The sequence below is a fragment of the Oryctolagus cuniculus genome, chromosome X, assembly GCF_964237555.1.
Source record: "Oryctolagus cuniculus chromosome X, mOryCun1.1, whole genome shotgun sequence".
Classification (NCBI taxonomy): domain Eukaryota; kingdom Metazoa; phylum Chordata; class Mammalia; order Lagomorpha; family Leporidae; genus Oryctolagus; species Oryctolagus cuniculus.
The window spans coordinates 130,275,637-130,303,152 of NC_091453.1; the positions used below are offsets into that span (position 1 = coordinate 130,275,637).

At 50.1% G+C, this 27,516-nt stretch overlaps 1 protein-coding gene across 5 annotated transcripts in view; it reads left to right on the top strand.

Annotated features, from left to right (window-relative positions):
• Positions 1 to 2,605: 2,605 nt before the first annotated feature.
• The window catches only part of CNGA2 (cyclic nucleotide gated channel subunit alpha 2), a 46,749-nt gene continuing 21,838 nt past the window's right edge, over positions 2,606 to 27,516 (top strand). The window contains exons 1-4 of one of the 5 annotated variants that reach the window (NM_001082394.1): positions 2,606 to 2,665; positions 5,277 to 5,314; positions 6,292 to 6,452; positions 6,769 to 6,839. In NM_001082394.1, coding sequence (NP_001075863.1) covers positions 6,346 to 6,452; positions 6,769 to 6,839 — 178 coding nt within the window. In that variant the 5' untranslated portion in view covers positions 2,606 to 2,665; positions 5,277 to 5,314; positions 6,292 to 6,345. Of the gene's footprint in view, positions 2,666 to 5,276; positions 5,315 to 6,291; positions 6,453 to 6,768; positions 6,840 to 20,990; positions 21,260 to 23,524; positions 23,555 to 27,516 lie in introns of those variants that run through there. The other 4 variants (XM_051833841.2, XM_070066316.1, XM_070066315.1 and 1 more) reach the window with 4 other exon arrangements.

The window sequence follows — 27,516 nt, forward strand, 5'->3', positions numbered from 1 at the left end:
ACCCTCACCCCAGTTCCTCACTTCAGCACATTGTCTGCTGCCTCAGCTCTACAAAGGTCTAGTGGAAGAGTGCCTGCTGAACATGAGGCTCTGTGCTGGCTGCCAGGGACACAGGAAGAGTCAAGGTTCCTGGCCTCGGGACAGGAGACAATGTACGGAGTCAGTGAGTCATCAGATGAACAATATGCTCTTGGATGCAGGCCAAGGCTGATGTATATGAAGCTCACACTTAAGTACCAGGCGAATGCTACACAATTATCTCATTGACTCGCTTAACCTGTTAAGGCAGGCATCATAGCATCATTCCCATTTTGTAGATAAGAACACTGAGACACAGAGAAATTAAGTCACTTGCTGAAGATCGCTGAACTGAACTGTGGTGGCACCAAGAGTGACAGCTACTCTCCATTGTTCCCTTCCCTTGCCACCCACAGAGGCTCCACATTGATAGTCTCTGTAGCTGGGGCTGAGAATGGCATGGTCAACTTGGGTGGGTGGAGGACCCCACAATGTCTCATAGCAGACATGTCATCTGCATTGTGTGGGAAGAATGAATGCAAGTGCCCAGGAATGCAAGTGCCCCTGTGGGAGGAAAGGCATTCCAGGCACTGAGGGAACTAAAGTAGGCTGGTGTCACTGGAGCCAGAAGCTCAAGTCAGGGTGCAGGAAGTTTAGGTCCTTGTGCACACACTGGAAGTGGTACGTTTTCCACAGCTGGATGCACAGGGCGTCTATGGACGAGATCTGCATGAGAACACGCTGGTGGGTCAAGCCTCTCAGGAGGTTAGTTCCTGAAGAGATCAAATAGTTTTCTCCACCAACCATGGCCCCAACTCTCTCCCCCTGAACTGAGTTTCCTTCAAAACATACACAATTCTTTGGGCACCAAAGGGTCCCATTCTCACTTCCAGGTGATTTTTTCCCCTCTGGAACCTTCCCACAAGGTCTGGCCCTTGCTGCCTTCAATGGCAGGAGAGCAGCAGAGGGTCAGTCAAGAAAGACCCCTGCAACCATGCAAGTTCAAGCAAGCTGGGGAAGGACTCATAAGAGCAGGTGGGAGTGGAAGGGAAAGTGTGGTAAGAGGAAGGGGAGTGAACAGAAGCGTAGGACAGCGGAGCTCAGGCACCTGGTCAGTTTCAGGAGCTGCTGGGAAAGAGAGCCTGGGGTAATGGAGGACTGCCCCCATCCATCTCCCACAGCTGGCAGGGCAGGTTGGTATTTCTCTGCCTGGGATGGGGTTAGGGGTAGTTCCCAGGATGCCTCCTGAGGCTCATTCCCATCGAGCACCACGTCTGTTCGGGCTGGGGGAGGAGGGGATGAGGGAGGACTAGGGTGCTCCAGAGGTGCAGAGAACACAAAAGAGCCCTGAAAATCCAGCACATCGCTGGAGCTCCCTTTCCCCAGCAGTTTTCCTAGATCCAGACACTGAGCTCCCTCAGAATCACCTGCCCTATCTCTTAGCACTTGATCTTGTCCTGTGGTCCTTCCTGGGCTAGTGCGGTCTCTCTGAGCCTTACACAGCGTGGCGTCCAGGGGGGCGCCCCCCTCCTAGTGCTCTTGGCTAGCCCGTAAGATTCCTTCCACTCCCTCCTTTCTGCCCCTTGGGCTTTCCCAAACTCATTTCCTTCTCCAGGTCGCTGCAGGCCTGCCAAGGAGGCAGGATTCTCCCCATTTCTCAGATTTTAATGGGACAGAAGCCTGCCGTCCCAGGTCAGGGTGGGGGAAGATACGTGAGGAAGTCAAGGTCACCTAGTCTGGCGGAACTCGGACTCGACTGGCCCTTTCTCTGCGGGACCAGCGCAGCCCGGCAAGGCGGGGCTAGGTTGCTGGCTCTGGCCTCTCTTCTTGGCTGGCGCCCCGCCAGTCCGAATGGCAGGTAAGCCGGAGTGGGGGATAAGGGGGGGGGGGGGGGTTTGGGCTGAGCGGGGACGCCTGGCGCGCCGGCCTTGGGCGCAGCCGCCAGAGCCGGCCAGTACGCCAGGTCTTTCAAGGGCCCGCGCAGTGGCCGAGGGTCCCTGTTGTGCCCCTGTCCCGCCGGCCAGGCCCCGCCCCCCGGCCGCACGGGCGGGGGTAGGGGCGGCGCTGGCGGAGTGGGGCGCGGGCGCGCGGTGCTTAGTGCGCGCCGCCGCCCCTCCGGCCCAGCTTGCTAGCCAGCCCTCCCTACCCCCCCACCCCGGCCTGCTGTTGTCGCCCCCATCCCTCCTTTCTCTCCCTAACACCGCAGCCCGGTGCATCGCGACGATCGCGGCCTGGCGATCGGCGCACGGTGGTCGTGGCGCTCCAGGGTGGCGCGCGAGGCGCGGGGCGCGAGGCCAGACCTGCACCTCGCGGCGGGGTTGGGGGGTGGGCAGCGGCGGAACCCCTAGAGGACAGCAGGGGCAGGCAGGGGGTTACCGAGGTAATGGACAGGGCCTGGGCGCCAGACTGCGAAGGGCGGGGGCTCCGGGCGCACTTTGGCCCTGTCCGGGCGGGCGACTGGGCACCCGGGGCTGCTGGAGAGCAGGGGGGCGGGGAGGGAGAGAGGGAGGAGACGGCTGGGCTGGGCCGGGGGCTTGGCCGACGGGGAGCAGGTGGGCGGGGACAGGGGCCCTGCTGGAAGAGGCGCAGCAGCGAGGTGGCGGGCTGCGTGCGCAAACAGGGCGGCCGTTCCTGGGCCCGGAGAACGGTGAGGCCGTTTGGATTGGGTGCCCCAGCCCCGAGGGCACGGTTTGGTGTCCAGGGCTACCGAGTTGGGTGCGGGGCACTGTTGGGGGTGGGGTAGGGGTGGGTTCTGGAGGCCCAGTCGGGCCAAGGCGGTGGGGGTGTTGAGCAGTCCCGGGAGAAGAGTGTGTTGCTGGGCCAGAAGTAGTTCTTGGCCAGGGCGCTTGTATTGGGCAAAGGTGGGTGAGGACAGGCGCTTGCAAGACTGGCATTGGGTGGAAGGGGACAAGGAGGCCCCGGAGTTTGGGAGTTTGCGCATAATTTGGGAGTTGCCATGTCGCTGGGTGGGTCGATGAGTCATTAGATTTGGAGATCACAGAACCCTTTCCTGGCTATCAGTTCCGAATGATGGAAATAAAAAGAGCTAGGACTTGCGGGGCAGGGGATTGGAGGTCACGTCTCAGGACACCAGGTGCTGTGCGAGAGGCTCTGGGAGCTGTGTCCCAGAGCGCTGTGCTTCAGAAGCTTCGCCCGGGGTGGGGTTAAGGAAAGTCTTTGTGGTGGCCACTTCCCTGCCTTCCTTCCTTTTTCCAGGCTGGCGGGATTCAGCTGTGTTCCTGTGGGGAGGGGGTTAAACATTCAGCCTTACAGTATCCACCAGGGGCAGGAGGGACATAGACATGCGTGACTGCAGCAGCATTCTCTGTCGTGGAGCCCTCACGCTTCCTCCCTGTTGCCATAGTAACTGCCTATTGATGCTGTATTTATAGGGGAAGAAGCAGGCGCTAAATTTTGGGGAGGGAAGGGGTGGAGGCCGAATGGCAGGCGGCAGCAGCAGCAGCGGTGGTGGCTACAGAATCGCTAATGGAGTGGGCAGTGCTCCCTGAGCTGTCTGGGGAGTTCCTGGCTGGGGTGAAGCTTACTGAACTGATGACTTCTGCAGGTGACAGGATAATGCACATTTGGTGCTGTGACGGGTGGGTGTGCATGCACTGAAGTCAGATGTGTTTGGAACAAGAGGCGTTAAGCTATTCGGTGGTTTTTCCACATAATTACAAAAAAAAACATTGCAGTTATCTTCCATAAACAATCAACCATATTTTTCTATCTTCCCTCATTAGTAAAACCTTAACTCATTCTTTTTTCATACATTGACCCCCCAGCTCCATTGCTCTTCTGTCAAAAACCTTTCTCTTAAGCATACTATATTCATACCCACGTGGACCTGAGACCCATAAGAAAGAGGAAATTTTAGACAACATTCCATCTTTGCTCTTAAAAAGAGCCACTTTTCTCAAAATGGCAGGCTCATCTGGGAACAAACTCACATGTTGACAGTGTTGGGAGTTTTATGGCAGCATGCAGAAGAGAAGGCCTCTTGACATGGCATTGCCACAGATAAATGTTCCATCTGCCATTTTCCCTTGAGTTTTACATTTATTTGTGATTTGTAGCTTACCTGTTTGCCAAAAGGATTAGAAATCATATTACAAGTGTACAAAGAAGTCTCTGAAGACCTAAACAGAAAACTGTATAGCACATCACAAGAAACAGATGTGCTTAAACAGCTGGACTGCCAGGGTGCCGGGGCTTGACCATATCAAGACGGAACTTTCTGGCAATGCAGGCAAAAGGGCAGCACAATGGGTTACACAAGCTCACGTATGTTGCGTCCCGTTAGTCATAAAGCCAGCGCTTCTGCTTGGGGAGGGGAGCAGTGGGGTGATTGCTCACAGATGTGGACGGCTTGGCCAGCACTCTGGAATACGTGTATGAGTGGGAGTGTGTGCTGTGGGCAGGGCAGGAGCAGGAGGAGCTGTGAGTTGTGTCCATGGCTTATGTACTGGCTGGATAGCTCCTTATAGGAGAAAGACTTTTGGGTAGTACCTCACATTAGAGGCACGTCTTCTAGTTAGTGGCTCAGTGTTGATCACTGAAATTCTTGCCTTGGTACTCTACTACACTGGTCTCTAGTGCAAGGAAAGGAGACGTGCCTGGTTCCAGAAGCTTTTGGGTAGCTTGCCTGATTGTGGTGAAGATGAACACAATGGGTCATCTGAATTGGGGCCTTATGTGTTTGTCTGGGAGTTGTTAAGACCGTGGCTGTGATTGTGTGCAGCATCTGACCTTGCCGGACGGGTGTCTAGCAAAGATCATTGTAGGCCAGTCCCAGCCAGGCTGTGACACTTGACATGGTGGTTGTTGCTGTGTTACATCTTGGTTTTCAAGGAACGTGCTTGTTGTTATCGGGGATTTGCAACTGTGATCAAAATCGGTTCCTAATCCAGGTCCTGTCTCTGTCACTGTAGAGTTCCTTAATCTTGCTTCAATCCCCGTCTCTGTGGACTTTGTTTCCTTCTCTGCCTCTGAAGTCCTTTCCAATGCAAAGGCGCCAAGGTTTATTGAGGGGCGTGAGGAGGAAGGACCCTCAGACTGTGGGAGTTTTCGTTTTGAAGAGGTGTTTGCTGGGCCTCCAGGAGCGAGCGTGGGAAGCAGTAGGAGCTTGCGAGTGGGCTCTCCAGAGGAGGCCACACTTCACAGGGCTCTGCTTTGACCTGCTGACCAGGCCAGGACCAGGAGGGCGCTATGCAGTTCTGGCTGTGACTTCACTGCAGCTCTGCTTCTGTCTTTGCCAGGCAGGTGAGACGCTGGAGCTGAGGCAGCAACATGGCAGGTGAGTTATTCCAGGTCCAGGCAGAGTGGTGGAGGGCCATGCCCAGGGGCTCATGGGAAATGCCTTTCCTGCTTTCCTGCCCCTGGGTAGGCCCAGGAGCCATTGTCTAATTGGCTGAGAAGCAGTTTCACTTTCCAACATCGCACAGTTGCTTCCTGCAAAGTATGCTCGCCAGTGGCTATGTATCTAGCCAGGCCTCTAAGAGACATACTAAACTGACAGGCCAAGGGGCATGAGCAAGGTTGCTGCCTGTCAGCACAGACAGGAAGTCCCTCTTCTGGGGGAATACCAGGAGCAAATGTGTCAGCTCAGGCCCATGGCAGTGCGAAGCTCATGCCATGCCAGTCAGCCTGGTCACAGCTGAATTTCTCCTTTTGGAGTAAATCGCTATAGGCACCAGTCAATGACTGTTTCTCAGGGGATCTATGCATGCATTCCCCTGCTCTGCCCCAGCTTGGCTCTATACTAGGCTGTCTCAAGAGGGACCACTGATTCCAGGTGACCTGCTGGCACAGGTGGCCAGTTCAGGTGGAGGGACGTCACCCTGGTAGAGTAATTACTCCCAGCAGCTTCACCCTCAAAGAGGACTGGATTCTCACAACAAGGGCTCCGGCCTTCTCTTTTCATGCTGATGCGGAAGGTATGGGTCATAACTCCTGGGTGGGGATGGGGCTCACAGCCCTCATTCTTGCTCCTGTGTGACGTGTGCTGCCTTCTTAGTTGCTTCTTGATTCCTTCCCAGCTGCCAGGGATGTGAGCCTTGTTGGGGCCAGGGCAGTCTGGAGAGGAATAATTTGATGCCCTCTGTCCCTTTTGCAAAGGGCTCGCCCTGTCCTTTGGTCAGGGGCCCTGGTATCTTACTAGCTCATTTTGCCTTGTTTCCCTCCACAACGATACTTTAGTGCCCGGGCCAGGCAGGTTTGCAGGAGGGCCTGGGCCCGTACGCATGCCGGGTCTCAGTGTAGCTCTCTCCTCAGTGTTTCTGGAGGCCAGGAATGCCCACTCGGTCCTGAAGCGCTTCCCTCGTGCCAATGAGTTCCTGGAGGAGCTGCGCCAGGGCACCATTGAGCGGGAGTGCATGGAGGAGATCTGCAGCTACGAGGAGGTCAAGGAGGTGTTTGAAAACAAAGAGAAAACGGCATGTACCACCCTGGGGCTGGAAGCTGGGAGTGGGAGGAGCCTGAGCAAGAAGCAGAATTGGCCCTGCTTCCCTGGAGGAGTTGGAAGCAAGGAAGCCACCTGGGGCAGGAGACTAGCGGAGCGGGGTGTGTGGGGAGGTGGGAGGGCGGGGGCAATGTCCTTCCAGTCCCACAGCCTGAGGCTCCTGGGGGGCGTGTCCACACAGAGCCAGGATGGGAAGCGGCCTCTGAGTTCAGTTGGGACAGTGAGCTTTTGGTGACAGGCACTGCGTGCCTCTTGCCCGGTGCCAGTGACCTTTCCTTCTTGTTTCACAGATGGAGTTCTGGAAAGGGTACCCCAATGCAGTCTACTCAGTGCGAGACCCGTCGCAGAGCTCAGACGCCATGTACGTGGTGGTGCCGCTTCTGGGGGTGGCGCTGCTCATCGTCATTGCCTTGTTCATCATCTGGAGGTGCCAGCTGCAGAAGGCGACCCGCCATCACCCCTCGTATGCTCAGAACCGGTACCTGGCCAGTCGCGCCGGGCACAGCCTCCCCCGGGTCATGGTGTACCGGGGCACTGTGCATGGCCAGGGGGAGTCCTCGGGGCACCGCGAGGCAGGCAGCAGCCCACAGGTGGTGCTGGCGCCCAGTCGCGGGGGTAGAACCACAGTCCGCCTTGAGAGCACCCTCTACCTCCCTGAGCTTTCTCTCTCCAGACTGTCAAGCGCCACCCCTCCCCCGTCCTACGAGGAGGTGACTGCGCCTCAGGAGGGCAGCAGTGAGGAGGCCAGTGTCTCTTACAGCGACCCGCCCCCCAAGTACGAGGAGATAGTAGCCGCCAGCCCTGGCGCAGACAAGTAGTGGGACGTGCGTCCTGGCCTCCTGTTTCCTTCTGAACTTTTTAAAGACTGTGCCACCACAAAACAGCCTTAGCCTCCTTGTTGCCAAATAATTCCCTAACCGTGGATTTTTAGGAAGTCAGTTGTCAGAGACAGGTGGGGAGAATCGGGGGTGGGGAACACGTATGAGTCAAAGCCCACTCCCACCCTCAGAAAGAGCTTCAGACCTGACAGCCCGGCTCTTCCAGAAGCTGCCCAAGCCCCCACCATTCTGTGCTCCCACTGGGGACTGACTTCCCTTATGCCAAAGGAATCACCTCATTGTATCGACAGTGGCTCGGGTGTGGGGACTGTGGGGCTGTGTGACTGGCTGGCAACTCACGGGTTTCTGGGCCCTTGGGGTGACAAGTCGCCCTTCAGCTCCCCTTCTCCGCCACAGTCTTGTGTTTTCTGTCCTTGCTTATGCGGTGAGGACATGGGCAAGGACTGAGCAACAAACAAAGCAAGGAGTAACAGACAGAGAAATGAGAAACACCAGAGAACTAAACCATACTGCCTGGGCCAGTCACAAGGGGCCCAGGGGAATCAGTTGCACAGCTCTCGGGCTGCCTTTTCCCTCCACATACTGCTGACCAGGTGGAAAAGAGCGTGGGGGAGCAACCTGACAGGAGGATAAGAGGGCGTGAGGGGTGAGGAGCAGGGGCAGGAGCCAGAGCTCCCCTCCTCCACCTTGACCAAGGGTCCACGAAGACTTTGCCATTCTCTTTCTCATGTGTGTGCCCCTCCACAAACCCTGGCACTCCAGAGCTGTGTGCGAGTTGTGCTAAAACCACTACCCACAGGCATCGGGCCACTCACGGCCGTGAGGCACTCCATCATGGAGCAAAGTGATGCTTCGGACCCTGGCAGTGGAGACCCTGGCCCCCAGCGGGTGGGAGTATGGGCTGGGACGGAGAGCTGCTGTTTTCTCCTTCTGCAGTTGATCATCCATAGGACCATTAAACCAATGAACTTGGCCTTCTTGGCACTCTGCTCTCTGGCTTTGAACTTTTAGGACACTTTCCTTTTTGTGAGTAGGTTTGTTGAACTTTAGATAGATGGTTTTTCTTTTTAATGATGGTGCCACCTGGGGAAAACATTCCAAAGTGTCCCTTTTTAAAAACGTCTTGGTTAAGGGCCCTGGTGCTGGTCTATTTTCAGAGAGGCTTTGGACAGCAGTGGGGCAGAGGAGATCTGGACTTTCACTGTCAAAGACCATGCAAAAGACACTGTTGTTGCCGCCCCCTCTCACCCCTACTTCCATCCTCCTGGCCTCACCGCTAAACCACTTTTCCTCTGTGGTGCTTTAAAAAATGTAGCAAATTTTTGTGGGATCCCAAAGAGTGCACAACCTGGGTCTTTGGCAGCCACAGTGGTTTAAAAGGCACTGTGTCGACAGGCTCCTTTCTGTCCAGACAGCTTGTCGAGGCAGACATCAGCACTCGTTCCCTGAATGCAGGGGCTTTGAGGCCACAGATGACTTCCAGGGGCCCGTCCAGTGCTGGCGACTGACCCCAGGATGCATTCCCAGTCAGAGGCTTGTTTTTTTAGCCCTGCACCTGGGATTTTCCATCCTTCCCCCTACCTCACAGGCGCATTGGAGGTGACTGAGCTAATGCCCATGAAGTCCTTGAAGCACCAGGGGGCCGGTGGCATTTCCCCTTAGGAAGATTCTTCTAGAAATACGGGGATTATAGATGATGCTTTCATATGCCCCGGATATTGAGTCTGGACCTGGAGAGGTAGCTTCCTGCCAGTTGGCCTTTTCTGTTCCCTCTGCCCTTTCCCAAAAAATCTCCCTGAGGCTGGGGAGGCATTCCTCATTTCCTTTGTTCCTCTTTCCTTCCCTGTTTTTCCTCACAAAGGGATTTTGGGCCCAGAGGGCCTCTGCTGTTTTCCATGATGGAGGCTGTGGCCAAGCCATTTGGCCATGTTGGAGGTTCTGGGGAAGCTGGAAACTGGGGGGCAGCCTGACTCTCCCAGTGTTTTCTCAAACAGGTGCCTGAGTGTAACCAAGTGCAGGAGGAGGGGCTTACTCCAATGTACCTTTTCCTCAGGGGGCAGAGAGCTGGACTTGGGTCCCACTGACCAGAGACAAAAGGAGTATATGCCAAGAGCCCTTTCTTTCCTACCGAGTTGACCAGTACTTTGAAGCTGGGTGATGATGGGAGACAGCAGAAGCCTGGGACCTGACCTGGAAAGGGCAGCCCGTGTCCAATAAGGACTCAGGATGGGCCTTGCGGAGAGCTAGAGACAGTTCTTCAAGGCTTGTGGTCTCCAGTCCAGGTGCTTCCCAGCATTCTTCCAGATGGGGTTGTGCTGTGGTCTCCGGGGTGGGTTTTGCATCATAGTGAAGAAAACAGACCACACAGTACACAATGGGCATAACTCCTCGCGGTGCACATTTGGCTTTTACAAATGCCCTGTACATATCTTTTCAAACTCTGTCTTTGTATGGATGTTGATTTGATACAATGCTAACTCTTCAGGAGGCACATTTTTGTTGTTTTTAGACGTGTGTGTGTGAGACATGTGTGCACGTTGCCTTTCCTCATTGCTTATCTGAAACAATAGCCGGTGTGTGGCTATATTTGTACTAGGAGGAATCCGGTCTGTAGAGAAGGATGTCACCTCCCGGGACTGGGCAGCCTGATGACAGGGCCCTGCGCAAGGAGAAATGCTGAGATTAGCCTGCTGCTCCCAAAGTTGCTGCCTTTGGAAGAAGGCGAAGCAGCTCCATCCTGTGGGCCTCGGTCCTGTTGGGACCCCCACTCACACATCTTTTGGCACGAGTCCTCAGGCTTCAGCTCTTGTTCTGTGGGTGTCAGCAGCTGAAGGAAATCCGAGCACTCCTGGGCCGTGTGTGTGTGTGTGTGTGTGTGTGTGTAACGATGTATGACTAATGACTCTGAGAATGGCGAGGCTAGTTATTTAGGTGGTTTTCATTTAAAAAGAAGAAAAGGCTTTAAAAAAATTCCCTGAAAGGTGACCGTTGCTTGTTTTCAACCAAAAACTTTTTAGGATTTTTTAAAACAACAATTGCAATCCTATCCCTCCCCTGCTCCCCCATTGCCTTGGATTTCCAAAACGAAAGCACAAGAGAAAGAGTGGGGTGCACAGGTGCCTGGTGAGTGCACTCCCCTGCACAGCCATTAGTGTGAATTCTTTAGGGTGCTGCGGAAAATAGACATTGGCTTTCTGGTAGCCCAAATGTGAGGGGTTGGGGACAGAAAGTGTCTTTTTGTTAAGTAGTTGGAGCCAGATGCTTCCCTTCTCTCTGGATTTTTGATCACCAAATAGCAGCCCAGGAGAAGGAAAACAATCAACACTGCCTCTCGATGAGTCTTTTGTCCGAGAAAGAGAGGTGATGGAGAGAGACTCTTGGATTCCCTGAGACTCCGTCTGTGTCTACTCACAGCCAAGGCTGAGGTGCAGAGCTGGGCAGCCGGGCCGCTTCTCAGTTTGAGGAGCAGTCGAGCTCCGCTTCCGGACTTCGCCGGTTCAACAACAAGCACACCTCCCCACTGAACTCTGCCAATCCTCATCAGTATCGTTAGCTAATTTAGACATACTGCAACCAGCCTGCTTGCAACTACAGTAAAAGCCCAGCCATTTGAAGGCCACTAATTCAGAACGTACAGAAAACCACAATTGAGATCATTCAGCCAACTGAAAATTTCACTACATAAAAATGTTTCCAAGAGCCTCCCTTTCAGTCAATTTCAGGGTGTCCTATGTCAGAGGAATCCAGTTTATAATGAGTACCCTTTTCACAGAAAAGGCGCAAGGTATTAAGGATCCCTTCACCGTGCCTTCAGCTTGGGGTTCAGCAATTCTCATACGTAAGGCTCCTTCCCCGTCCAGGGTGTCACTTGTTCTCTCTCCATCATGCGATGCTGGATGATGAAGCCTTTCGTTCTCCTTCTGTGTTCATCTTCCGAGTAATGGAGTTTGCGAACCTGAGTGCAAGTCCGAGTAATCTTTTTAACTCTTCTGTGAAGCAGATGTTTCGCTGTCAGACTGGCCGCTCCCAGCATTTGCCCCTAACTATCTGAGCTTTTCTTTTCACACGTTCTGGGCAACAAGCCTCCCTCCAGCCAGAGTTCCCTGACAAAGACATCACACAGCACGCCCCCTCGCACTCGATGCCTCAACAGTTGTTTCGCTGTCCTGATGTCTGACCACTGAGCAGTGCCTGCCCTTTCGCCTTCCCCAGCCTGAGCGTTAACGCAGATAGCCAGGACTGGAACCAATGCCCCAGCTGCTTCTGCCTCCCAGTGTCTCCCCTCACAGATGCCACTTTCCCAGGCTTGAAGACACTTGCTCTTTCACTCTGCGATTGTGACTTTGTGACAGTGGAAACGCTGATATGTGCAGCTGAGCTTATAGAAATGATTACTGTGCACTGGATTGATTTTGGTACCACTTTAAACCGTCCCTGTGTTCCTGTGTTGACTCATGTCAGCTGCGAAATCTGTGCATTCAGTAATATGTCTGGATTCCACTGGAGCCTGGGGGCAACCAGCGAACTTGCTTCTGACCTCTCTCTGTGTGTGTCTCCCTCTGTGTCTCTCTTCGTCTCCTATCTTGTTTTCTTGCTCTCTTTTTACAATTGTTGAGTGTAGTTGTTCAATTTTGGCTCTTTATGTACAAAAGGGTAATGAATAATAAAGAGCAAATGACCTCCACTTGCATCCTGTCCTAGTCCTCCTTGGATCTCTGCTGACTCCAACACTTCCATGGGGGCTGCTGACTGTGACTCGGACTATAGATAAGGAAACAGTCCAAACCAGTTTAGAAGCAGGAAGTGCGGGAGGTTGGCCCCCACCTTGTGTAAGATGATCTCCTGACCTCCTCCCCTCCTTCCCTGGGATGTGGTTGGGAAGATCTGTCACCAGTCAAGGTTAGCAACTTCCCTGTTACCTGATCCTTGGTTACTAACAGAAGTACTGCTTTCTAGAATGCCTCCCTTGATTTCCAAGCTGGGAGAGGGGGTGGGAAGGGTGGTAGGGAGACTATGTGCTGTGCTCTATGCAGATGGGACACAGTACTCAGTCCTTGCCCTGGCGAGTTCACCTGAATTCCGAGGGTGGCAAAGGTCAGGGACTGTACAGAGGGCACCGATGCCCTCACCACCGTGCAGAGCCGGATTCAGCCATGGGAAATTGCTGGCATAACTTGTACCAACCCCCTGTAACGCAATTAATGTGCTCTTTAATAGGGAAACCCCTGAGAGTAATGGAACAATGGCAGTGAAATTCAGGGCTTCCATAGAGGATTGAACACAGAGGCCAAATGCCAGGGATGGCAGCCAGAAGCCTTGGGTTTCATTTCTGTCCCCGCTGGCTTAGCTGAGTGATGTGAAACCTTTGGGGATGCTGGGAAATAAAAATGAAATTCCTTCAAGCAGACCTCAGCACATAGATGGGGTTGTGTCCTGAACATGGGTTTTAAACTTTAGGCTCTTTTGCCAGACATAACCTTTTTTAGGCAGTGGCTTAAGGCCCCAGTACGCTAATATAAAATGATGTCCTAGGCTTTCAAAGTATCCCTTGGGACTGGACTACCTTTTCTAATCCTCTCACTATTCCATAAAGTCACCACCTCCAGGGCCGAGGCTCTTGGATTGCTTTCAGAGGGTGAGGGCAAGCGGGGGGCATGGACACAGCCTGTAATTCAGCCAGCACATCATGTAAGGGAAACAGGAGAAGCCAGGCTAGTATGAGGGGCAAGATGAGATTGGAAAGAATCTGGGCCCTTAGGGCCAGGGGATGTCAGCGATCTGTCTTGTTCCCCAGTAACTCAGTTGATTCTTCTGCAAGGGGATCTTTGAGTCAAGTTAAGGATCTTTGGCTCAGCAGGTCAAGGAGCAGAAAACATCACAGGCTTATTTAAGGACATGTTGAGTGTGCTGTTTGAGTGGAGCTGAAGGAGGATTAGGCTGGTGTGGGAGAGATCAGAGCTCCTCGAGTTTCTGAAAATACAATAGAAGAAGACGCACCTGCAGACCAGAGGACTCCAGGAGAGAGGCTCGACCGGCAGGGGGGAACTGTAAGACTGTGCAGTCCTGGAAACCAAAGGAGGACAGTGTTTCTGAAAGGAGAGCGTGAACAATGCTTTAAAATGCTTCCAGAAAGTTGATGTCTTTATTAGTTAGCTTTTTAGCACTATAATGAAATACCGAAGACGGGCTACTAGTGAACACAGGGGTTATTTTGGCTCATGTTCTTGGAGGTTCACATCCCAAGATCAGGCAGTTCTATTTTTTTTTTTTTTGACAGGCAGAGTGGACAGTGAGAGAGAGAGACAGAGAGAAAGGTCTTCCTTTGCCGTTGGTTCACCCTCCAATGGCCGCCACGGCCGGCACGCTGTGGCCAGCACACCGCGCTGATCCGATGGCAGGAGCCAGGTGCTTTTCCTGGTCTCCCATGGGGTGCAGGGCCCAAGCACTTGGGCCATCCTCCACTGCACTCCCTGGCCACAGCAGAGAGCTGGCCTGGAAGAGGGGCAACCGGGACAGAATCCGGTGCCCCGACTGGGACTAGAACCCGGTGTGCCAGCGCCGCAAGGCAGAGGATTAGCCTAGTGAGCCGCGGCGCCGGCCCAGGCAGTTCTATTGATTTTGCCTCTGTGAGGGTAGAAGTTGTGCAGAGAAAGGATCATATGGGGTTCCAGGAAGCAGAGAGGAGAGTTGGGGCTTACTTGGGCTTTATAGTCAATGCTCTTATGAGAATTGCCTTTCAAAGACATGTCCCAGTGACCTAAGGACCTTTCACTAAGCCCACTTCCTAGACTCTGCAATTGAATTAGGCCTCTACCATCTTACTACCTTGAATCCATGACTTTGGAACTTCACTACCAGTGTGAGTTGTAGTCATAATCCTACTCAAACCACAGCAATGACTTAAGTGGATTCATTGGATTGAGCCAGCAGGAGATCACTAGTGCCCTTGACAAGAGACAGTTTAAGTTGAATAATTACTGAAGAAGCCAGAGTATCATGAGTAAGAGGATATTGGGAGGTGAAAAAGTAGAGAAAGCGTACAAGAAGGAGGCAACACTTTTAAGGAGTTGAGAAAGGACAGTAGCACAAGACGCCAAGGGAGGATAGTCAGTTTTCACATGAGTCATGCTGCTGGTCTCCTAGGACTAAGGAAGATAGAAAGGTGTTTAAATGCTAAAGAGAACCAGGCAGGCAAGGGGGAGAAGCTGAGGACCCAGGAAAGAACTGGAGCTGTAGCCTAAGTGTCAGGCAGTGGGAGAGGGCAAAGCCTTGCTAGGAGCATGGACAGGTCATCCTTTGGAACCAGCAGGAATGCATGTGGGCTGTGTAAACATTCTAGCAGTTTGTATGCTTCCAGCATTAGCTCTGGGCTAAGTACTGAGTGCTCCACATTTTCCGGGTGGGCTCACTGAGGCACAGAGAGGCCAAATGCATTACACAGTGTCACACAGATAATAAGAGGTACTTCAGAAAGAAAAGATAAGTTACTCAAAAGCCTAAAAATAGATACACATATGACTCAACTATTCCACTTTTAGACAAATATTCAAAGGAAATGAACTCAGTCTATGGAAGGTACATCAGGACTTCCAGATTTATTGAAATATTATTCACAATAGCCAAGAAATGAAATCAGCATAAGTATGGCGTATATGCAGAATGGAATACTATTCAGCAGTAAGAAGAATGAAATTCTGAGATTTGCAGCAAAATGGATGCAACTGGAGGTGATTATATTAAGTTAAACAAGCCAAACACATTAAGACAAAGACTGTGGCCAGCGCCGTGGCTCAATAGGCTAATCCTCCACCTAGTGGCGCCGGCACACCAGGTTCTAGTCCAAGTCGGGGCACCGCATTCTGTCCCGGTTGCCCCTCTTCCAGGCCAGCTCTCTGCTGTGGCCTGGGAAGGTAGTGGAGGATGGCCCAAGAGCTTGGGCCCTGCACCCCATGGGAGACCAGGATAAGTACCTGGCTCCTGCCTTCGGATCAGCGCGGTGTGCCGGCCGCAGTGCGCCGGCCGTGGCGGCCATTGGAGGTGAACCAACGGCAAAGGAAGACCTTTCTCTCTGTCTCTCTCTCTCACTGTCCACTCTGCCTGTCAAAAAAAAAAAAAAAAGACAAAGACTGCATGTTCTCTCTCTTTGCAGAGGTTAAAAGAAAATCGGCAATTTGAACTTAGAGTATTGATTAGTAGTGAATGGGAAGGGTGGGGGCAAAGAGGGAGGTTGATCACAGGCACGAAAATGCAGTCAGATCTCAGTCATAGATTCTAGTGTTCCACTACATGGAGCATAGCTCACAGTAGCGTATCATGTACTTTATGATGAACTGGGAAAGAGAAGCTGGTAGACTCCAAGCACAAGGAAAGATAAAGAAATAGAAAGAGTAACTGTTTGATTTGATGAAGTTACACTGTATGCATGTAGGGAAGATTTGTGCTGTACCCCACAAAATGTACAATAGTATACATTAATGAAATTTTCAAAAACTAAAAACGGGAAACCATGAGAAGATTTTTTTTTTTCATAATATAGATTTCCAAGGACTTTTGGAAGACTCTTTGTAAGTGAGGATCTGGTTCTCACACCCCACGGTGGGGGAAAGGACAGGAGAATTGCAGAGCCAGCATTCTGCACCTCTCTACCCTCTCTGGTACACAATGCTTGCCGGTGGGATGTTGAGGTACAACACGTTTGCTGGCTTCTGCCTTCCCAGAGTGAAATACAGGTCAGAGTATAATAGAAGTTGGAGAATATTTTCTAGAACTCTCTTGTCAGCTCCTTCCTGGAACCTCTTCTTGGTTTAGCAAGGATCCCAGGTTGTTAATAAGGGGAGCCGGGTTTGTCATTGAATCAGTGAATTGAGCCATGCGCAGCCCTCTCTGTTCTACCCTCTAGCATCTCCACCTGTAAAGTGGTGGATACTCGCAGGAGTATTCACTTTCATAAATTGGAACACTTTGTCAAGAGCTTCTTGTTTGAAAACAACGTGCAGCTTCTCATAGCTGTGCTTGTCACCTTGGCCTTCTTTTCTCTTCTCCTCCAGAATCTTCTTGTAGTTCAGTGGGGCAGCTGCTGTTTATATTTTCAAACTAATCCACATTTGAGACTTTGCACCACTTTTTCCACCTCTTCGTCATTGTTGGCCTTTTGCTTTGGGCTCTGATTCTCCTGGTTTTGACATACACTTCAGAGTTCAGGCACTGGGCATGGAAGCAATTGAAAGCAGATGCATTTCCATCCAAAGCGGAAGGTTCTGTGAGGACACCTTGTCCAGCCCCCTTCCTGGGGATCAGAAAAGAGGCAGGAACAGGCAGGGACTGCAGTTGGCTACACCAAGAGGGAGCTGCCCCTTCTTCTGGCCTGGGACTCTTGGCTGCTGCACTTTGCCCCTCTTCTCTGTCCTGAGTTACCTCTTGGGCAACCAACCAACAACAGTTACTCTAAACTCTCAGCATCATGGCATGAGCCAGCCCCCTTCTCCAGGGGCACCATTCAGGTGCTGTTCAGAAGGGACCCAGAGATGCAGCAGGATGATCTCTGGCTGCTTGGGCTGAGGACTGGGTTTCTCAGGCCTCACTTAGCGTTTTGGTAAGTGTATGCTGCCTGCTGGTCTCTAAGACAAGGCTGTGGCTTTCTGTTAGCGTCTTAAACCTGCTTCTGCAGGAGCTGGCCCCAGCTTCCATACAACAGTTCCTGTCCAATGCAGGGAAGACATTGCTGTTGATCGGGCCCCACAGGAGGTACACAGCTGTCCCTGGAACAGTGCAGGCACAGGCTGCAGGGCTGCGGGGAAACGATCACACCACGGCTCCCTCTGGCCTCGACCCCATAGGTTGGCAAGGCTCTAGTGAGCGCCCAGGACACTCACAGTGAGGCTGAGTATGACAGGTTTGGGGGCATGACTGCCACACAGATAATTCCCTGTGCTGTCCCCACATGCCCAGGGACTTCCTTCCTGTCTACCTACTACTGCATGTGATCTAGAACAGGAGCCTTGTCCTTATCCCCAGAGCCCAGCATATGGTCAGTCTTGAGTCAAGACAGCCAAATTGAACGAAGTGGGTCCACATTGGAGATGGAGAACTGGAGGAGCTGGTGATGTGGTGTAGTGGGTAAAGCCACCACTTGTGATGCTGGCATCCTATAGGGGCTAAGTTAGTTCATGTTCCGGCTGCTCCACTTGTGATCCAGCTCCCTGCTAATTGCCACAGTGTCCACAGTTTACCCCTGTTTCCATCTGCCTGTCTTTCCTGTCTCTTTAAGGAAAGGAGGGACAGCTTCAAGGCTCTGCTAGTCCCTCTTCCTCTTCCTCTCTGACTGGGGAGGGCCCTGAGCCTCCAGGGAGGACCTCAGTACCAAGTTGAATGAAGAATTGTTTACAGGTCCAGAAGGTTCACTAGCAAGCCGAGAGGAAGTTCCAGCTGCCTGGAAGACCGAGCTGGCTGGCGCACTCACTTGGGTTTGAAGCTGCAGCTGCCTGAGACTGGGCTCTGGGCAAGAGGTCATCATATCAGTGCCATTTTTACTTTCTTTTCATATTTTTGCCTTGAAGGACTTCGTACCTAGGACACTAATATAGGAAAGTGATAAGAGCAGAAGGCTCTGAATGAAGGAAGAGATGCCAGGGTTTTCCTTGAAGCCCAGGAAGCCCCCAGTGCACTTCTCTGAACCCCAGACACACAGATTGAAATTGTTTTAGCTCAGTCTTCCGTATGACGATGGGAGGCAAGTGGAGTCCTTGGCAGGAACAACAGGAAGACGTTAGTGTTTGGAAGGCATTGGTAGAGGCAGGTTATCAGGCAGGCTGGAGCCAGCAGACAGGCAGACAGACACAAGGGCAGAGCAACATATGAGGAGGCAGCAGCCTGAGCTGGATCCCTACTCTGGGGGAGGGGGCTGGATGCCCTCTAGACTTCAGCCAAAAACTTGCACACCGTTCACTGGATTTGTTTGGTCCCCAGTGGAGGCTCTGTGCTCACGATCACCTTAGGGGAAAAATACAATATTTTCTCTTGAGATGCTTAGCTTGAAGGGAGGGGGAGCTTTTGCTCTCTGTTAATAAAACAGCTCTTATTTTAATAAAGATTCAAGCCCTCCAGCAGACAGTTCACAGGAAAAAAATACAGAAGATCAATATACATATGAAAAATCGCTCAGGTTTATTCATAATTAAAGCAGTATAAATTAAAGCAACAATGAGATAGGTATCATTTTTCACCAGTTATAATGATGCCTTTAAAAAAGTTTCTTAATGTCTTCCACTGATAACCATGTGAGGAAACAAACACTCTCTTCCCCTTGGTGGGGTCCCACTATGTGCAGTCTCTGGCGAGGACTTGGGCGATATTGGTCACTAGAGATACAAATCATCAGTATACATGCTCTAGAACCCCACACTTCCATTTCTAGGCACCTACTCTATGAACATATTTGCACAGGTGTGCGAAGACCTAAGTGCAGAAACTGTCAGGTGCTCTAGACCTCCCCAAAAGGCCCCTGAGGAGCTCAATGAATGGGGTAGGGGGCAGCGTACGGTGAACTATGGTGTTGAATTTAAAAGAGATATGAGATAGTCTGTTCAGACATGTGTAAAGCTTACACAAATGAGATATTACATCTGAGGTTAAGGGTTGCTCTGAAGCTTATTTTTTAAGCTTATTTGTGTAAAACACTGCACAGAGCAAACATATAGATACACATATAAGCCAGATGTGTGCCCTGGCCCTCTTTCCCTTCCCAGGGACATCTGTCCAGCTTCTGGGCGAGTACACTGAGCTCCCTGGCCTACTTCTCTGGAAACCTTCTGTGAGGATGTTAGGTTTCTGTGGTCCACCGTCTACACTCAGCCTTGGGTCATCCTCCTGGACTCAGGCCCTATGCAAAATTGGGCAAATTTCTCTAGACCCTGGGCACTCTAGCCTCTTAGAACCCCAAGGGTAGTGTACCACACACTAGAGGCTTTTCAGAATGTTTAGAGTATGATGTCAGAAGCATTTCAGAAGGAAATGATGATGTGGATTATAATTATGGAAAGGTTAACTATGAGAGACATGCTAAAGAGCAAGTTCAAAGTCACACAGCAGCACGTTCTGTTTCTTACCTCCTTGCCATCCTCGGCACTCAATCCATGCTAAGGATTAGGTCAGGTATGCTAAGGGGGTAAGATGCCAGGGTTTCTGCATGGCGCTGGGGGCCCAGGGATTTGGCAGGAAGTCTCCCCACCCACTTCCCTTGGCCGGTGGTGGATTTCTATACCAGCAGGGGGCAGCACTCTCACATACACCTGGGTCTAGAGCCTCCATACCCAGGAGGCCCCAGCGGGTCAATGTCGTCAGCAGCTGGAGGTGACTCTAGTCTGGCATCAGAAGTTCAACGCCCTATGGGAAGGGAAAGATTTGCCCAAGGTCAAATCTTGAGGTCACAGTAAGCATGGGCAGCGCATGAGGTTACCAGATAAAATAGAGGATGTCCAGTTAAATATGAATGTCAGATAAACCATGAATATTTTTTAAAAAGTGTAAGCATGTCTTGAACGTCACATGGAGTGTATTTACACTAAAAAATAACTTGTTGTCTTTCTGAAATTCCAAGTTTACGTGGAATCATGTACTTTAATTTACTCAATCTGGCAACTGTGAGCAGGCAGGAACCCAGGGCTGCAGCCTCTTGGACTGCAAAGTCCCACTGCGCAAACTCAACAGTTTTCCCTGCTCCTAAGGTGGCCCTCCCGAAGGCTCAGGTTTCAGCCCAGCAGCTGCTCTGCTGGATCTGCGAAGGCTTCTTGGGCCCCCAGGAATGCAGGCAGGGCCTGGATCAGCTCTGAGATGGACAGGTGGAGCCAGAGCTGGGTGAGGAGGCAGCCCCTTACCAGGCCACCTTCTCTCAGCTAGTCCCAGCTCCTCTTTTTCCTTCCTTCCCTCCTTTCCTTTTTTCCTCTCTCGCTCCTCCTCCTCCCACCTGGCTCCAGTTATGCTTGGTTCCTTTTACAAATTGCCCCTTCTCCTGCAGGGTTCTGGGCTGTTTCCAGGAGCAGAGTGCTGACCTTCGGTAGTTCTGTTAAACAGGGATCTCCAGAGAAACAGAAGCAAAGAGGTTGTGTGGATGTCTGTACGAGGACACTTCAGTTCATGGGGAGACGAGATGAAAAGATAAGCTTATTGAGGTGCAAGACACTTGGAAATTCATGCAGTTTTTTCATAATACACGGTTTCTTTGAACTTTTTGAAGATCCCTCATATGCATGTCTGTGCATGTGCATAAGTCACAGGAATGGATTTTTAAACAATTGCCTTCCACGATTGTGAGTTGGTAAATGTTATTTGCGCAGGACATGCCAGCAGTTTGGAGACTGAGACAGCAGTTGATGCTGCCCTGAACACAGACTTTCTTCTTCATCTTTGCTCTTAAGGCTTTTAAGAGTTTGGCTGAGGCTCACAAAATCCTCTAGGATTGGTAATCTCCTTTTCTTAAATGAATGGATTGCAAATGTATAGCTATAAAATACCTTTACTGCAACATTCAGACTGCTGTTTGCTGGGATCACTGTGATGGCCTGATTTATAGGGAAGCTGGGGAGGACTTGGAGCCTGGACCACCAGGTGCAGGGCCCAGGGAGCCTGGGGGCTTCAGTGACTGCAGGCAGTTCTCTCCTGTCTTTGCCTTCCCCTAGCTCTCACGGTTCCTGCTCCAGCTAACCCAGGCCAGGGAAAGGCCACCGATCCTGAGCTTGCAGAAATGGGACCTCTCCCTGCTTTGCCACTTGTTAATTCTTGGGCCCTCTGCTAGTACCTGCATCTCCTTTGAAACTCTGAAGGATGGAGTCCACATGCCTCCGACCAGCTACATGAGGGGATCCAGGAGCCAGAACAATTCTCACAGGCAAAGGTTCTGACGTGTACAAAGGGACTTCAGAATCTTCACAGAAAATGCAATTCAATGGTAAGTATATTTTGGCACAAAATTTTTTTGAAATCCACACTTTTTTTTTCATATTATATGTTTCCCATCTCTTCTGCTAAATTGCTTACAGAGTTGCTGGGGCAAAGGCCACAAAATCAGCCCACAAGACACAGTAGGAAGAGAAGTTTCCAAGTCTAAGACCTCAGTGAATGCAGAGAAGGAGTTTGGCTCCACCCCCATGTTTGGGGTCCTTAATCTTCTATCCCTGTGAGAAGTGATTTTCTAAGTGCCTCCCCTGTGGCTGGCACACTGTGCATCCATAGTCATAGCTTACAAGTGAACAACTGGTTGCTATGGCAAGAGGCACCCCCCACCATCAAGGAGGAGGTGGGAATGTCCATAACTGAAAAGCTGCATTTTGGAAGCCAAGGGCAAAGCCAAGAAAAAGCACCTGGTCACAGCACTAATTACAGCCAATCATGCACATGTGTGTGTTGGAGAAGGTTCATGAGCACCTGGGCGGATACTCGTGTGTAGGCACATATGAATGCATTTGCACATGTGTGTGCGTACGTGTATGTATCTGGGGCTCGGGGTATTTGTGGGTGGAGTGAAGGGAGTTTGGGGAAAAGGGATAGATGATGTGAGCATTTTGTAGCCTATACGGGAGGAAGCTAGAACAAAATGCATTCCCTCTGTCTCCCTGTGATGTGTCCCAGCCACCGCAGAGTCTATTGCAAAACGTTTGGTGGGTTCAACTTATAAGATCAATTGGATTGATTTTTTCCCAATTCTTTAATGTCTTTTCCAGCCATTTAGAGCCAAATTCGAACCCCAAGATATACACGATCCAATCAGGATCACCTGTTGTTTTTTTTTTTGTTTGTTTTTGTTGTTTTTTTTTTTTTTTTTTGGACAGGCAGAGTGGACAGTGAGAGAGAGACAGAGAGAAAGGTCTTCCTTTTCCGTTGGTTCACCCCCCTAATGGCCGCTACGGCCGGTGTGCTATGGCTGACGCACTGCGCTGATCCAAAGCCAGGAGCCAGGTGCTTCCTCCTGGTCTCTCATGTGGGTGCAGGGCCCAAGCACTTGGGCCATCCTCCACTGCCTTCCCAGGCCACAGCAGAGAGTTGGACTAGAAGAAGAGCAACCGGGACAGAATCCAGAGGCCTGATCGGGACTAGAACCCTGGGTACCGGCACCACAGGCGGAGGATTAGCCTAGTGAGCCGCAGTGCCGGCCCAGGATCACCTTCTAAACATAGTTCATGCTATGTCATATCCAGAAAATTCCATATCTATAGCACTCTAGGGTGACTCATGCCACATGACATTTATGATGGTTCTTTTTTTTTGGACAGGCAGAGTTATACAGTGAGAGAGAGAGACAGAGAGAAAGGTATTCCTTTTTCCATTGGTTCACCCCCCAAATGGCCGCTACAGCTGGCATGCTATGGCTGGCATGCTGCGCTGATCCAAAGCCAGGAGCCAGGTGCTTCCTCCTGGTCTCCCATGGGGGTGCAGGGCCCAAGCACCTGGGCCATCCTCCACTGCCTTCCCAGGCCACAGCAGAGAGCTGGACTAGAAAAGGAGCAACTGGGACAGAATCCAGTGCCCCAGCTGGGACTAGAACCCAGTGTGCCGGTGCCGCAGGCGGAGGATTAGCCTAGTGAGCCACAGAGCTGGCCTATGATGGTTCTTATAACACCCAAGCCTGCTTCTTCCATAGCCTTTCCTCTCTGTCTGCAGTGCTCTTTTTCTTGATTTCCCATGGCTGGACCTTTTGAGACTTTCAGATCTTTGCCTCAATATTGTCTCCTATTTTTCAAGAAGCAGCCCCCTGTCACTATCCTGTTACCTTTTTTTTTTAAATAAAGATTTATTTATTTGAAAGAGTTACACAGAGAGGGACACACACACACGGAGAGAGAGAGAGAGAGAGAGAGAGAGAGAGAGAGAGAGAGAGGTCTTCCATCTGCTGGTTCACTTTCCCAGATGCCCACAATGGCCAGGGCTGAGCCAAGCTAAAGCCAGAAGCCAGGAGCTACTTCTGGGTCTCCTATGTGGGTGGCATTGGCCCAAACACTTGAGCTTTTCCCAGGCCTTTAGCCATTAGCAGGGAGCTGGATCAGAAAGGGAGCATCTGGGACTTGAACTGGCAGCCATATGAGATGACAGTGTTGCAGGTGGCTGCTTTACCTGCTACACCACAGTGCCCAGCCCTGCTATTCTGTTTTTAAACCTCTTATAGAACACATTTCTCTCTGTCTGAATTTGCAGTGATGGATTATTTCTTGTTTTGCAGTTTCCACTCCTTTTTATTCACAAACAAATGGTGAGTTTCTTGATGATTGGGATCTTGTCTCTTGGTCTTGCTATCTTTCCACTAACCTAACCCAGAGCCTGACTGTCAGTAAACAGTTGAACCAGTTTTTTTTTAAATTATTTTATTTATTTGAAAGGCAGAGTTACAGAGAGAAGTAGAGAGAGAGGTGTAGAGAGAGAGAGAGAGAGATCTTCCATCTGCTGACTCATTCCCCAAATTGCTGCAATGACCAGTGCTGGGCCAGGCTGAAGCCAGGAGCCAGGAGCTTCTTCCAGATCTCCCACATGGGTGCAGGGGCTCAAGCACTTGGGCCATTCTCTGCTGCTTTTCCAGGAGCATTAGCAGAGAGCTGGATCAGAAGTGGCACAGCTGAAACTTGAACCAACACCCATATGGAATGCTGGGGCTGCAGACCGAGGCTTTAACCTGCTGTGCCTCCCCCTCCCCCCATTTAACATTTGAACAGATAAACGAAGGGAGGCCTGGGACCACCTGGTGAACAGTGATGAACAGAAGATGAGTGATTGCCAAGAAGTTTGGGGACTCTGCCTTCTTTCTGGCATGTGTTGTGTCCTGCAATCCCTGGGCCAACTTCTATAGGTGCTCCTGGGGCTTCTATTTTTCTCTCTAGAAATGATGGCACATGGATCCCAGTCTCTGGGGTTCTCCCAGAGTCTATAGAATTTGGAACCAAAGGCTGCTGGCTCTGCTGTAGCCCAGCCAGTTTGGAATATGACTCCCATGGAGGTCCTTGACACAGTTGGCCAGATCAGTTGTAGGGGCTTCAGTCTGACCATAGTAGGTGGCACAAGATCAGAAGGTCCTTGACACAGTTGGCTAGATCAGTTGTAGGGGCTTTAGTCTGACCACAGTAGGTGGCACAAGATCAGAAGCTGATTGACGAGGAGGAGGAAGCTTCTGATTGCTGAACAAGCAAATCAGGGCAGGGAGGTTCTGTGGAAGGTCAGGACTACCCTTTAGTATTCTCAGGGGTCAACCCTGGGAGTCCAGACGCCTGAAGCACGTATGGCTCAGTAGTCAGTAGTCCTCCTTTCCTGCAGATTCCATATCCGCAGATTCAACCACCTGTGGATTAAAAATACTCAGAAGGAAATTGCATCTATAGTGAACATATATGGGGTTTTTCTTGCCATTATTCCCCCAAACAATGCAGTCTAATAATTATTGCATAATATTACATTGTATCAGTTATCATAAGTAATCCAGAGATGATTTAAAGTATAAGGGAGTATGTGTAAAGGTTTTATGCAGTTATGTAAGCACTTTGGGCATCTGTGCATTTTGGTATTTGTGGAACTCCTGGAATCAACCCTCTGTGGATACAGAAGAAAAACTGTATAAAGTACTTTAAAACTCTAGTTTGTGAAATTACACTTTCCTTTATTTAAAATTATCTATTTATCTATCTACCAACTTATCATCTATCTATTATCTATCTCTATATCAGGCTGGGACTAAGGTAAGGAAAATAAACCTACTATGCTTCCTGGCTGTTAGGAAATCCACTCAAGTGAGTCTGACGATTTTGTTGCCAATCCTTTAAGCTACATTCAGTGTGCGTTAGGGAATGTTCTGGAAAACATAGTAGCTGTACTACTGCAAAGGATAGTGGGAAAAGGCAGCCATTTTGGAGGAGAGAGACGTGATCATCTAGGGCATTGCATGAGTCCCAAAGTTCTGTAGCCAATCCTCTAGTTATATTTACTATGGGACAGGGAAAGTTTTAGAAAAATGGTGGCTATACATTTGCAGAAGTTGTTAGGAAAAGGCAAGACAGAACTTGACTATCACAGGGCATCATAGGAGTCTCATATTCTATAGTCAATCCTTTAAGCTACTTTCAACATGGATGGTAAAAAGTTTTAAGAAATTAGTTGTTGCATTGTTGCAAAGGATACTGAGAAAAGACAACAAATGTTGGAGAGGACGTGAGAATTGACTGCTCTAGGGAATCATCTCAAATCAACAGACTTTAAGTTACATTCTCTGCAGGTAAAAAGTGTTCTAGAAAAATGGTGGTCATGCTGTTGCAGAAGACACTGGGAAAAGGCCGTTATTTAGGAGAGGAGGGAAGCTTACTGTTGTAGGAAGTCATGTGAATTCCACTACTCTGTAGTCAAAGCTACATTCAAGTAGATGAGGGCAAAAATTGTGGTTATACTGCTCTAAAGTGCAACTAGACTACAAAGAAAGGGAGATTTGACTATTCTTTGGAGTGGATTACAATAAATGCTGAAATGATTCCACCCTTTACAAATAATAGGAAAAAGACTTTCTAGTTCACAGACCTCTTGGGAATAAAATTAAGTCAGGAATATTGATTTGGTATTCTGTGTCCAAAGACTGAAGCCAAATCAAGTTGCTCCAGGGGGTCAGACTCCAATAAGCCACTCATGGCTCTGGGTTAATTAAAGTTAGCTGTGAAGACTAGAGGAATTACAGTTTTAAAATATAGACATTATATTGAATTCAGAAATTAAATTTAAAAATTGAATTAATTAATTATATTCATCCATTCATTCACTTTTGAATAAAACAATTCATGAAACTTATTGCCTCTGGGAGAAACATACCATACAAAGGTAATAGTAATAACAATAATAATAATAATAATATCCTTTCTGCTGCTTCTGGAAAAAGGTAATGTGTGACTTAAAAATATGAAAATAATAATTTTTTTTAAAAATTGGGACGATGCTGTCGTGTAGTAAGCTAAGCCTCCACCTACAGTGCCAGCATCCCATATGGGCGCTGATTCGTGTCCTGGCTGCTACTCTTCTGATCCAGCTCTCTGCTTATGGCCTGGGAAAGCAGTGGGGCATGGCTCAGGTGCTTGGACCCCTGCATCTATGTGGGAGACCTGGAAGAAACTCCTGGCTCCTGGCTTGGGATCGGCCCAGCTGCGGCTGTTGCAGCCATTTGGGGAGTGAACCAGTGGATGGAAGACCTCTCTCTGTTTCTCCCTCTCTCTGTGTGCAACTCTACCTCTGAAATCAATAAATGAAGTTTTTGAAAAATGATTAACAGAAGGAAGTTAGGACTCACTGCAGTTCACAGATTTTTCCCAACCTCAATCACATGTATATAAAAGGCTTATATTTTATAATGCATGTAATTCCACATAGAGTTTCTAAAATTAAAAAGAAAAAAGCAACAAGACAAATAGCTGTTTTTGCATAGTCATACCTGCCTTATTGTGAGTGATCACAATAAATGTATTAACAACCTATAGGTGGTATTGTGAAGTTAATTCTTATTGTATTGATCTATTGACAACAAACTGTTATCTCTTTTTTTAAGATTTATTTATTTACTTATTTGAAAGTCAGAGTTACACAGAGAGAAGGAGAGCCAGAGAGAGAGAGCGAGAGCGAGAGCGAGAGAGAGAGAGAGAGAGAGAGGTCTTCCATTCGCTAGTTCACTCCTCAATTGGCCACAATGGCCGGAGCTGTGCCGATCTGAAGCCAGGAGCCAGGAGCTTCTTCTGGGTCTCCCATGTGGGTGCAGGGGCCCAAGGACTTGGGCCATCTTCCACTGCTTTCCCAGGCCATAGCAGAGAGCTGGATTGGAAGTGGAGCAGCTGGGACTAGAACCAGCACCCATATGGGATTCCGGCACTGCGGGCGGTGGCTTTACCTGCTACAGCACAGCACAGGCCCCCAAACTGCTATCTCAAACAAGCAAAAGTACTCAGTCACTAGCTTATCATTCTTATTTTGCCTTCAGAGTCTCAGAAAATATTTTGTCCTTCTGGCTCCAACCAATAGGAAAATCAAGGAGGAGAAGTCTGGAGATAGTTGTAGGAGAAACTTTTAATCCAATTCCCCTTTATAGTCCTGGGGGAATACCCATTGTGCTTTCCAGATTGTTTTTGAAGCATCCTAAGAAGATCAGAGATTATGACTGTGAACTATTGTTCACAAAATGTTACTCCAATATTTGTGTTCTCC